This window comes from Nyctibius grandis, chromosome 6 (assembly GCF_013368605.1).
Source record: "Nyctibius grandis isolate bNycGra1 chromosome 6, bNycGra1.pri, whole genome shotgun sequence".
Taxonomy (NCBI): Eukaryota; Metazoa; Chordata; class Aves; order Nyctibiiformes; family Nyctibiidae; genus Nyctibius; species Nyctibius grandis.
The window spans coordinates 30,372,965-30,384,175 of NC_090663.1; the positions used below are offsets into that span (position 1 = coordinate 30,372,965).

At 41.4% G+C, this 11,211-nt stretch overlaps 1 protein-coding gene across 2 annotated transcripts; it reads right to left on the reverse strand.

Annotated features, from left to right (window-relative positions):
- Window positions 1-793: 793 nt before the first annotated feature.
- Window positions 794-8,207, reverse strand: COMMD8 (COMM domain containing 8). Of its 2 annotated transcripts, XM_068403919.1 has the most exons (5): window positions 8,126-8,207; window positions 6,814-6,969; window positions 5,642-5,794; window positions 3,751-3,906; window positions 794-1,284 (listed from the first exon to the last, which is right to left on the reverse strand). In XM_068403919.1, the coding sequence occupies exons 1-5, from the start codon at window positions 8,168-8,170 to the stop codon at window positions 1,264-1,266; spliced, it is 531 nt and encodes a 176-aa protein (XP_068260020.1). In that variant the 5' UTR covers window positions 8,171-8,207; the 3' UTR covers window positions 794-1,263. The 2 variants fall into 2 exon arrangements, with proteins under 2 accessions (XP_068260020.1, XP_068260019.1); XM_068403918.1 differs by lacking the exon at window positions 794-1,284 and having other exon boundaries at window positions 3,718-3,906.
- Window positions 8,208-11,211: the final 3,004 nt, after the last annotated feature.

Below are 11,211 nucleotides of genomic sequence, written 5' to 3' on the forward strand. Positions count from 1 at the left end.
TTTTGTATGGATGTATGATTTTACACTTTGCTTATATAAAAACCTATGGCACAACAAACTATAGTGGAAGAAACTCAAGACCCTGATTTTGAAACTATGAAGAAGGTAAGTCATCAATACCTTGCCTTTTTATATATACACAAACACACGTATATACACATACATGCATGTTGAGAAGTACACGTTAGTATTTATGTAAGCATTACAGATCATTTGTTCTTTACACATGGAAGAATGCTTTAACAAATAGTAGAAACCGTAAGATTCCTGGTGTACTCTCCTCCAGTGTTATGGCTTCTAACTTTTGTTATATACTACAATCAAAACCCTGGTTTCAGAACGGTTTAGACTAGGATTCACCAGTTATCTGAGGAATATCCTTTTCACAGCCTATGTAGGTCAGCTCCTCTCCAGCACTGCACCCCCTTCTGAAAATTAATGTATTTAAGTGAAAAGTCATCAACTAAGATACAAAACCAAAGCTAAAAACCCCAACTTTACTCTGAGTAAAGCCCCAGTGCTTCTTGCTCAACTTCTGAGCACTGAACAGGTTGCCTAGAGAGGTTGTGGTGTCTCCATCCTCAGGAGATACTCAGAGCCATCAGGACATGGTCCTGCACAGCCTGCTCTAGGTGACCCTGCTTGAGCAGGGGAGTCAGACCAGATGACCTCCAGAGGTCCCTTCCCACCTCAACCATTCTGTGATTCTATACTGCTTTTGTTTGTAAAGCTGATTTTTCCCAGCATCTAAAAAGACTCAGTGATTAATAAATCAAGAAACAATTTACTGCAATTATTCACACACAAGATCAAGTGTTTATTTACTATTTACAAGTATAAATACATTAATGCTATAAGTACTCTGTCATGTTCTTCATTATCATGGCACCTTAGATAAGGACAACATATTATGCAAGTAAGACGCCTTAGTTTTACTAGGCACCTGTGCAGTCACTGCCAAAGTTTAACCAAAACAATATGGCACGCATTTTAAGTGATACTTTTCCATAGTTCTATAAACCTTTAGTACTAAAAGCAAATGTACATTGTATTTTTATATTTTTGGTAAACAGATATAAGCTTTTGTTATTCTTATCAAAGGATTAATAGTTTATTTGGTCACAAGTCATAACGGCCTTCTCACTTCAGTATTTTACAGCATGAACAACTTTTGGCTTTGCAGGGAACATTTCTTTTTTTTTTTTTCCTCCAAGTCAATTGGGGAGTCATCACCAGCAGGTTCTGTCGATGATCTGAATTCCATCATTTCAGTTGCAAGACAACCTTCAAAAAGGAGAAGAGGACTGAGATTAAAGTTGGATAAGACCAAATCTTAAAGCAGTCTAGGAAATACAGCTTTTTGCTTTCTGTTACAGTATAATATGCAACTATATAAACATCTCTTTCCTCTGGAAAATACACCATCCCTCTCTTGGCTCTCTTTTACAACCTCACACGACTATCCCTTCCAATAACTTTCTTTAGCACTTACTGCACGCAAACCATTCCTCAGCTCCCTGTAAGCAAAAAGCAGAATGGAAATTTCCAGGTCCAGTGAGATTCCGTCCAACAACGCAGAACCGAGGGACCACTTCCAGAGTGAATTCCTCCTTGTGCACACACAAAACTAAGTAAGGAGATGACAACATCCCACAACTTCCATACGGACCTTTAAGCAGAACAGAAGGTGTGTGGAGACCAAAGTCTGCCCGGAGGAATCCTTGTTTGCATAGTATAGAGTTCATTACAAGCTGCTATTTTTATTTAGTTTTGGAGGAAAAAAAACAGGGGAAAGCAAGCTGTTGAGGGCTCTCATTTCACGAGAACACCACCTGTATCTGGACTAATGCATTCTCACTGGGAACTGCATAGTTATTCAGAGGTCTCACATCAGCCTCATTAAAGCAACTGGTAGACATAATCTTAGTGTCTTTTTTAATTTAAAATATTAACAGCACTATTGTAACTTAGTATGTAGCTCTATGAACTCTAAATCTATTATTTTCAGGTGTTACATACTGATGAAGATTTTTTCTAAATGTTGGTCTAATTCCAGCTACAGCATCATAACATTACACAAAACATCTAAGGAAACCCCTTACATGCTAAATGTTACGAAGCAACTACAAGCTGCTAACTTCTAAAGCATATTGATAGAACAATTTCACATCCATCCTGCAAGATGTCAGAGAAATCCATCTCCCAGATGACAGACTTAATAAATATTTGAAGACATTTTCAGATTTAAAAAAAAAAAAAAAACAAAAAAATCAACACAACCACTTTCCTTTATAACAGAGCCAGAATTAATCCTGAAAGGTAACTGAACAAGGAGGGACTCCAGGGTTTGCACTTATCACCAGGGTGCAAGTCAGATGACACTTCTTCCCCTAACAATTTTTCTTAGAATCCTCACTTCCCTCAGTCTTTTCTATTAAGAAAACTGAGACACTCCAAACAAAGTTTTACTTGAAATTTTCTTCTCGAGTTATGGTATTGGAACCTGTCCTGGTTTGGCCTAAACCAGGCCGATTTTCCTTTCAGTGATTTTTACTTTCAGCTAAGTCTCTTCTAAGTAACTGCACTTTCTGAAACTAACTGCATGTTTGCAGACAGTGTCTGCTTCCAGGACTGATAACGCTCGAAGTTTGTAGTTATCGCTGAGGTACCGGTAGGGATGTTGTGCAGTAAGGCTCTTGCTGTACTTATTCTTAGAGAAACCAAGGTCACTGCTGAATTCCTCACTGCTTACAAGTGAAGAGCCGAAGGGGGGTCGCAGCTGCAGCGGGGAGCAGACAGGGCAGGTGACCCAAAATTGACCAACGAGGGTATTCCATCCCACACACGTCATTCTCGGTATAAAGGGGGGAGATCACAAGGGTCTCGCTCTCTTTCTGCTATGGCCGGTGTCCAAGGAGGACTCCGTCTGTTTTCCTGCTGCCCCCGATCCCGATCCGTGCATCCCTGAATCCAGCTCTCGACCGTCGCTAGGCCCAGCCTGGGCCTTCCCGGAGCCTGCCCTGCAGTGCCGGTGGTGACGCGGCTGACTTCAGGGGAGCTCAATCTTGGTTTTGTATATATATTTGTATATATTTGATTATTTCTATTATTGTTATTATACTCTTTTTCATTATTATAGTTTATTAAAACTGTTTTAACTTTCCAACCCGGAAGTCTCTCTCCCTTTTCCCTTTCCCTTTCCCTCTGGGGGGAGGGGAGGGAATAACAGAGAGCATCTGCCGCAGGTTTAATAGCCGGCCCAGCTTTAAACCGTGACAGAACCTTTGCAACTTTCTTCCTGATTTACTATGCCATGGAAATTAAAGCACTCAGTTTGAACCAAACAAGTCTCCGATATGCACTCCCAGCGACTGACATTTTGTGAAGCTGGGGGAACGCTGGAGTTCTCTCCAATCTTTCAAAATCAGCTCTCATCTGACACTTTGTCATTTCATTTGCTTCTCCTGCTGTTCTCACAAGACTTTTTAATGGTGCTCTGAACAGACTATTACGCTTATCAGGATTCTAATTACATTTTTAAAAAACCCTAGATTAAACTGTGCTAAAAAACCCCTTAAGTCTATCCAAGATAGTATGCCTTATGTAAGGCTTTCTGTAACTCTACAGTCATTTTGCCAATGAATAAATGACTTTGAGTTTTCAGCAAGATACCCAGAACAAACAACTTCAGCTAAAATGAACTTGGTACATGAGAAGTCAGGAACAAAGGATTGCATCAGTAAAAGCTACCTTATTAGCGGCTTCCAGCGCATTTATTAGGTTCTGCAACTCTTCCTTATTCATCTCTATAGAAATTGGTTTAATTTCACCATTTTCTCTCACATCCAAATCAAGGTTGAGAAGTGGCATTTGCAGCATGGAGATCTTATCACTGGAGAGGGCAAGCTACACAGATTGATGAAACAACAAAGCGTAAGGTGGAGCCATTAAGTTTTCAGTCTTTCATAGCATCACATGCACTTTATATTGAATGTGTACTACCAAAACAAACATCAACATGACAAAATTAACTTCTCACAAGTCGTCTCTGCAGTTTTTTGTTTGTTTTTTTTTTTTTTTTTATGCCAACAATATGCTGAAATACTAAAATCCCTCTTCATAGCAATACACTTGCCAAAACAATTTGTTAAAATTACTGGGCTGCTACATTTTTGTATTCTAGGTGAAAAGAAAGGATACGTTTGATCATGGCTCTTTAAAAGTGAAGTGTATGAATTCTGAAGTCACCATAAATAGTTCTGGTAATGAACAAGTAAGAAGAGCCTTATAGAAGGGTCTTATAGAAGGGAGCAGTTGGGAGAAGGAGGACACCTTTGTGCATTTTTCAACTCTCTCTACAGCTGACAAACAGCTGATCACTGTTTGTCAGATATGCTATTTGACCAACACTGATGAAGAGGATTACATACCAATTGAGCTTTCTTTTTTGTTTACTATTATACTCAGTCTAGTATAAATAAGGCTTTTAAAATATATTAAATATCAAAGATCAGTTGATAATACTGTAGGTCAGTATTGTACACATCTATCTGATTTATTTAGAAAGCAGAACGTGGTACAGCAGAGGAGAGACAATGTCCTTGGTAGGATTCAACTATGGTAAGTGAAAAAAAATCACAACCAGCTCAAGGGAAAAAAAAAAAAAAAAAAGTGGTTTAAAGCAAAATGAATACAATAGTTCAGACACGTACCAGAAATTTATTTCACAAAATAGAAAGAAACTCAAAAAATCATCCAGAAGAAAAAGTTAAAAGAAACCACAAGCAAAAAAACAAGAGTTCACGTAAGTCTAGCTTATACTTCTGTCAGCAGTAAATGCAGTTAGTGAGAAGTCAATTCCTACAGTCATAGGACATCTGAAGCATAATATGATGCCATATTTGCTCTTGCAAAATCTTGTCTATTGTGGGCATTGCTCTTTGATTCCCAAAGCTGTTTGCTGCACAAATTATTTAACACTCTTATTGAAATGGAAAACTATTTAACAGCTCTACAAATCTGTTTAACAGCTCCCATGGACTAACTAAGCAACACTACTTACATTGTTTATATTTTAAGTCTTTGATTGAGCTTAATTTAAAGCATCTGTCTTCGCAAGGTCAAAGCACCATCCAACTTTAGGCAACACAGTTATCACTGGCTTATTATCAAAACAAGTCTAAAGATAAATGATTTCAAATTAATTATTACATAACTGTTTATTGCAGGAATCTAAAAATTTTTTAAAAGTCAGGGAAACACATTCTGAATCAGTGTACTACTCTTAAAATTATGTAAATATTTCTTCTCCCTTTAAGTAAAAATACTGTCTATTCAGGCCTCAAAATCACAACAGCATACGAAACTTTCAGGTGTTCCTGAATAATGCTCAATCTCCTTTTAGGAAAGAGGTAGGTATTGCAGCTTTAAAAGAAAGGCGGGGAAAAAAAAGGAATAATTTTACTTTCTCAGTTTACAAAAATTTCTGGCAAGTCTTTGATGTGTTCTCATGAATGTGCTTTTCTGATACCTATAAAAATTGAACCATGCTCCAGAATGAGCAGCCTAAGGGGACTATATCAATAGTTCCGTCTGTGTTGTGGAAAACTTCTTTCAAACAACATCAAGGCAACACCCTCACCTTTAACTGCCAGTCAAAATCCTGCAGTTGGGCAGAAGAGATTGCAGTTACACTTTCCACCAGCGCATTCCTGATTTCTTCCTTTCTGCCTTTTAGACATTTTGTGATTGCTTCTTGACAGTTTGAATTTAACTCATTTATCTGCTGAGCAGCCTACAAAAATAAAAATTGTGATTGCTTAAACTATGAACCACAGAAATAACATGTACCACCTGTAATAGCTGTGCTCTGTAGATATCCAAGCTTCTACCGAGACAGCTGTTATACTGGACTCCATGGTCTCATCTTTCTTATACTGCCCTCAGTGGTTTCTCTCTGTTTGACAGTTAGAGTCAGTATTTACCACAGCAACATATTAAAAAAAATTAATTTTCTTATCATTTAAAATAAAAGAGACCAGAGAATGGAGGCTTTATCAGCCTTCTTAGACACCACTCTAAAATCAAAACAAAAATCACACACAAAAACAACACAGGTTTAGCTCTGAAAGTTTCTGAACCTTAGAGTAAAGACAAAATACATTTGCTTAGCTGAAACAGACGTATTGATGTACGACCCTTTCTATGGCTACACAAGTACCTTCCTTTGATCTAGCTACTATCAAGTAGTCAAAATACAAGCAATGTGCAAAAGATGAGAATTAAACTTTGCAAAAACTTGTTCCATTATCAGAAATCTTATACATACTGAAATGCCCTGAATTATAGTCCCTTCCCACATGGTCCTCCATTCACAGTCTAGAATTTTTTTTTTTTTTATTTACATACAGTCAGTATTTTAAAACACTTCAATGCAGTAGTAATGAACAAAGAAAGCCAAACAAGACTGTGAACTGTTTTTATTGGTAACTAACAGTAATGACAGGTTATGTATTTTAAGGAAAACAGATTTAATTTGGTGGTACTTAAGGTATCAATTTAAGTGACTAAAGCAGTATTTTAACAAGTATTATCCAGTGCTATTTAAAACAAACACTCAATGTCAATTTCACTTCTTCTTTTAAAAGTCTTCACAGTGTATCTCTGAATGCTGCTCACCTTCTACCTGTTTAGGCTTAGTCTGCTACTATTCAAGTGCAACACTATAAAAATAATTTAGGACTAAATAAACTACAGGACTAATCACTCCAGTATGATCTCTCAAGTCAAGCCCAATCAGTGATGAGCCCTTACCTCTTCATCAGATATGTTTTTGCCAGCTGCAGTTTTGAAATACGTTATTGTTTCTTCTAAAACCTCCATCCACTCCGACAAGCTCCAAATACTGCCATAATCCTGGTATCGAGGATACGCACGGCCACATATGCCATCAACTATTTTATGAAGGAACTGAAACAATGTGATACATAAGAACATGATTCTATCACAGTTAACCTACACCAGATATGAGACCTATCAGGCAATTCCGCTATCACCCCTCCCTTCACTGGGTACCGGCTCAATGCTTCCTCCGAGTGCAGCCCATGCACCATTCTAAAAAGTCAAGAAGAGTAGTCCCTGAATATGAACTGTCCTCCCCTCTCCCTCAAAGTCAATTCACAAGGTTCGGCCACAGAAATCACAACGTGATTCAGATTCACCTTGGACTTATATTTGGACTTAATAGTTTTGTGCACTACTATAACGTACTGCTGAGCAGCAGAGCTGTCACACCAACAGGCACCTCAGTCATCTCTGCACTGGGATTGTCAGCATGCAAAGCACAACTCAAAGTGCTGATCTCCAAGCCTGCACCTGTGGATCTCTCTGGCCTCCCAAACCACTGTCCTCTAGCACTGAGGCTCTTCTATACGCCTGGCTTCTTGGCCTGCTGTAATTTTTCTTTGAGCACCGCAGTGAGGCAAATCCAGCCAGTCTGCTACCTCACCGACTGGAAATCGCTGGAGCCTCTCTGGGAGCAGCCAGAGCTCCCACATGCAGGCTGTCCCCCTCAGTACCAGCTTACAGCGCTGAGCCCTCCGCCGGCAGAAGACTTGCGCTGGGAAGAGATCAACGGTACTTCGAGTCACCGAACAGCACAGTGCGGAAACACCCGCTGGTCCCACATCCGGCCTGTTCTGAGCCTGTACTTTTGGTTTCGTTTTGGAGACGGCCCGAGAGCCCAACGAAGGAGGCAGCGCGGGGGACGGCCCCGAGAGCCCGGCGACGGAGGGCAGCGGGGCTGCAGCCCAGCGCGGACGACGGACCCAGCCTCCCTCACAGATGCCGGAGAGCGGCATCTCGGCCTCCCCACGGCGAACACCGCCCTTCCCAGCCCTGAGGGGCGCTACCGGACACCGGGACCGGGGGGCACCCGCCTGCTCCCGCCGCGCCCCCACCCTCCCAAGGTCGCTTCACGGCGGCAGCGGCCCTGAGGCCCCGACTTAACGGCAAGCAGCCGCCCAGTCAGGCGGAGAGGAAGGCGGGCTGCTGACCGGCACGGCGGCCGCGGCTCCGCCTGCCTCAGAGGCGCCGGGGCCCCGCATCCGCCCGCCCGGGAGCCCACCTCGGGGGCCCGTCCCGCCGGGAGCTTCTCCAGCAGCCGCAGCATCTCCCGGCCCTTCCCGTCCCCCCACCAGGCACGTGACCGCCCGGCCGGCCCGCGAGAACGCGCTTCCCCCGCCCCTCCAGCGGCGACGCGCATGCGCACGGGTAAAGATCCACCCTCCCCCGCTAGAGGTCCCGGGTTCGAGACCCGGCGCCGCGGGGGTCGCTCAGCCGGTTCGGAGGGCGAAGCGCCGCTCTGCGCAACCTGCAGTCAGCCGGCGAATGAGGACGAAGCTCCCAAAATTTTACGAGCTTTTATATGCAATAACACTTCAGCTCTTTTTACATTCTGCCTGTTTTGCAGCTTTGCTTTTTCCCTCTTAAAAGGCTAGCCTTCCAGCTGGTGGCAGGGGAGGAAGTTCAAGGCTTACAACAGGCGCCACATCTTCTCCGATATTAAATGAAATTGAGGAAGTTCGGAGAAATACTGTCTACAGAAGTCCATGCTGCTGGTACAGTGTTTACCATGAACAACTCATTTCTTGTTTCTGCTTTGCCAAAGTGGGAGTTGAAGCGGAGGAGGTTTACGAACAGGTTTTAGCATTAGCAATGACCTTTCCGTGCCTTAGTTTGATTTGAATGTGAATGTAAAGAAGCAAAAACGCCGCAACCACTTGTATGAGAAAACCTGTATGAAGTCAAGTCCCAGCAAGACACAAAACTGCACAGAAACTGATACACCTGTAGGCAGACATTATTTCACTGAAATCGCTAGGCTAATTCACAGGCAAACAATTATGCATATGTAAGTGTAACACCGGGTCATAAGAACATGAAAGCAGCTACAAGTCTATACTGGTGTATATAAGGTCTATGGAAAACCCCAGGCTGGTTAAGTCAGTTTGCAGCACGTCTTCTCCAAAGACAGGTACGTAGCCTTGTAGGAACAGTATGGTGCGTGGGAGTTTTGGAGAAGAAACAGATGGGGAAGAACCGATTTCATGTTTCGCTGACTGTAAACTTTCAGATCCACCCAGTTTCTCTCAGGGTTTGCTACTGCTAGTAGATTAAATTTTTAATAAAGGCTTCTGGAAAATGTATTCCATTTTATTATCGAGAAATTACTTGAAGCTGCTGTTAAATTCAAGAGTATCTGAAATTGCAAATAAAAAATTATTTTATATAATTTTCAGTAATAATTTCCTTTATTCCCCTAGAATTTACTTTGTTAGGTAACTGGAAACCTATCCAGTTTCAACTGTACAATGTTGCACACTGCAAAACAGAGCAGCAGGGGGAGCCTCTGCTCCAACCAAAACAGACCCAGAGACAACAGGAGAAATAGGAAGAGGATCCAGACTTGGAAAGAAAGAAATTGGAGGGAATAAGGAGAAAGGCAGTGAGTGTCCTACTCAGCTGAAGGGGATCAAACAAGTGACAAATGCAAGACAGCAAAGATGCAACACATGAAAGACAGGAACACATCAAAGAGGACAGGGAACCACCATTCTCTCTGACACAATCTCAGTGAGCACTTCCAAAGCAGCTTATTTTCTGCAGGTCTGAAGAATAAAGAGTTTCACTTTTCATAGATGTGTAGTTTCAAATAATATTTTGGATTCAGCCTACTGACATATGAGGAGCAAAGTCAGGCTGTGCAAGGAAACCACAGCTGGGTTAGCTAAATCCACGTTTCGGAGCCCATGTACGCCTACATAGTGGTAGGGCATGCAAAGCTGGCCCTTGGCAGTTCAGAGTTTGTTTGGACTTGCATTATTTGGATCTGCCATCAGGTCTTAGGCTTTAAAAATACCTGCTTTTCATGCTTCTGTACCACAGCAGCAGTAACCCACCCCACCCCTCTGAAGGTAAGTTGTCAAATAACTACAAAATCAGAGACAGGAAGGAAAACTTGTAGAGCAGTAAGTAGGTAGGCAAGGCAAGAGACTCCAGGACAGCAAGAAAAAAAGCAGATTTATGAGGAGAAATGCCGAGTGAACTTCGCATTATGTTATCCACATTGCTGCTGACTTATAGAGGGTTTTGTTTGCTTTTACAGATAAACCACAAGCTAAACTGCAGTAATTAAACCTATTTTAAATGAATCCTTTTATTGCCCTTGGTTTTGGAAGAATGGCAATAATTAAAACATTGGGAAATAAATTAATAATCAGAGGTTCTTAATATTATAGTGGCATAAAGGTGTTTTACATTGCTCTAAGTATATCCAGTTGGGGAGAGCACCTGAGCACCGGTATAACTCTGTCCCACAAGGAGCTATTAAATTGGTATGTCAATATAAATAAATAGATAACTGTGTATTTTACCAACACGGAGGGAGCAGTAAATGGGTTTTTTAAATGCAGAGGAAACATGAGGTTGCATTTCAGGTTATGCTGAGCAAAATATAGGTTCCCGTGGAAAAGGGAGGTCCCACTGGTCCCCTAGCCCCTGTTGCCAGCTCTGCTTCCTCTCCCCATCCCTCATGCCAGCATTAGGGTGCCTGGGGCTGCAGGATGAAACTGCAACTGACACGGCTGAAAGCTAATTGATATTTTTGCACTGATTTATTTTTTTTCTTGAATTAGATTTCAGACAGGTTGGAACAGAGCACCACTTCTGACAGAACAGACCTTTGTTGTTGGGACTGAGGGGGAAGACAAAACTACCCCTTCTGGCAGCCCACATTTATAGTGGATTAAATCGGTCCTGAAACTACAGCTTAACACATGGATATCAATCAGTGAACCACTTTAATTATTAAACCAGGAATCTTGAAAGCTTTTGTAGAAGCTTACATATAAACATGCTCATGGTGATATGCTACAGCTGAAGGAGACTGAAAATAATGTATTTCTACTTAATTTTTACACTCTGACCAGCCAGTGAAGTTCATAGTAAGTGATGCTGGATGAACAACATGATACTGACATGCAGAACATTCTTTATCAGATATTTGTTCTTCATAAGCTGTAATCATAATTCCTCCTGAATGAGAAATTAGTTTCTTAGATAATTTTACTTGTAAAATTTAAGCACATAAAACCATGACAAGTTTTGGTTCTCTTTCCTCCACCTCCATTCTGTGAATATAATACTTGTGTA

Coding starts and splice junctions, on each gene's coding strand:
- COMMD8 (XM_068403918.1), bottom strand. CDS start 8,170: ATGCTGCGGCTGCTGGAGAAGCTCCCGGCGGGACGGGCCCCCGAG. Junction 6,970..8,125: donor CGGCGGGACGGGCCCCCGAG/GTGGGCTCCCGG, acceptor ACATTGTTTCAG/TTCCTTCATAAAATAGTTGA. Junction 3,907..5,641: donor ATTTTGACTGGCAGTTAAAG/GTGAGGGTGTTG, acceptor CAATCTGTGTAG/CTTGCCCTCTCCAGTGATAA.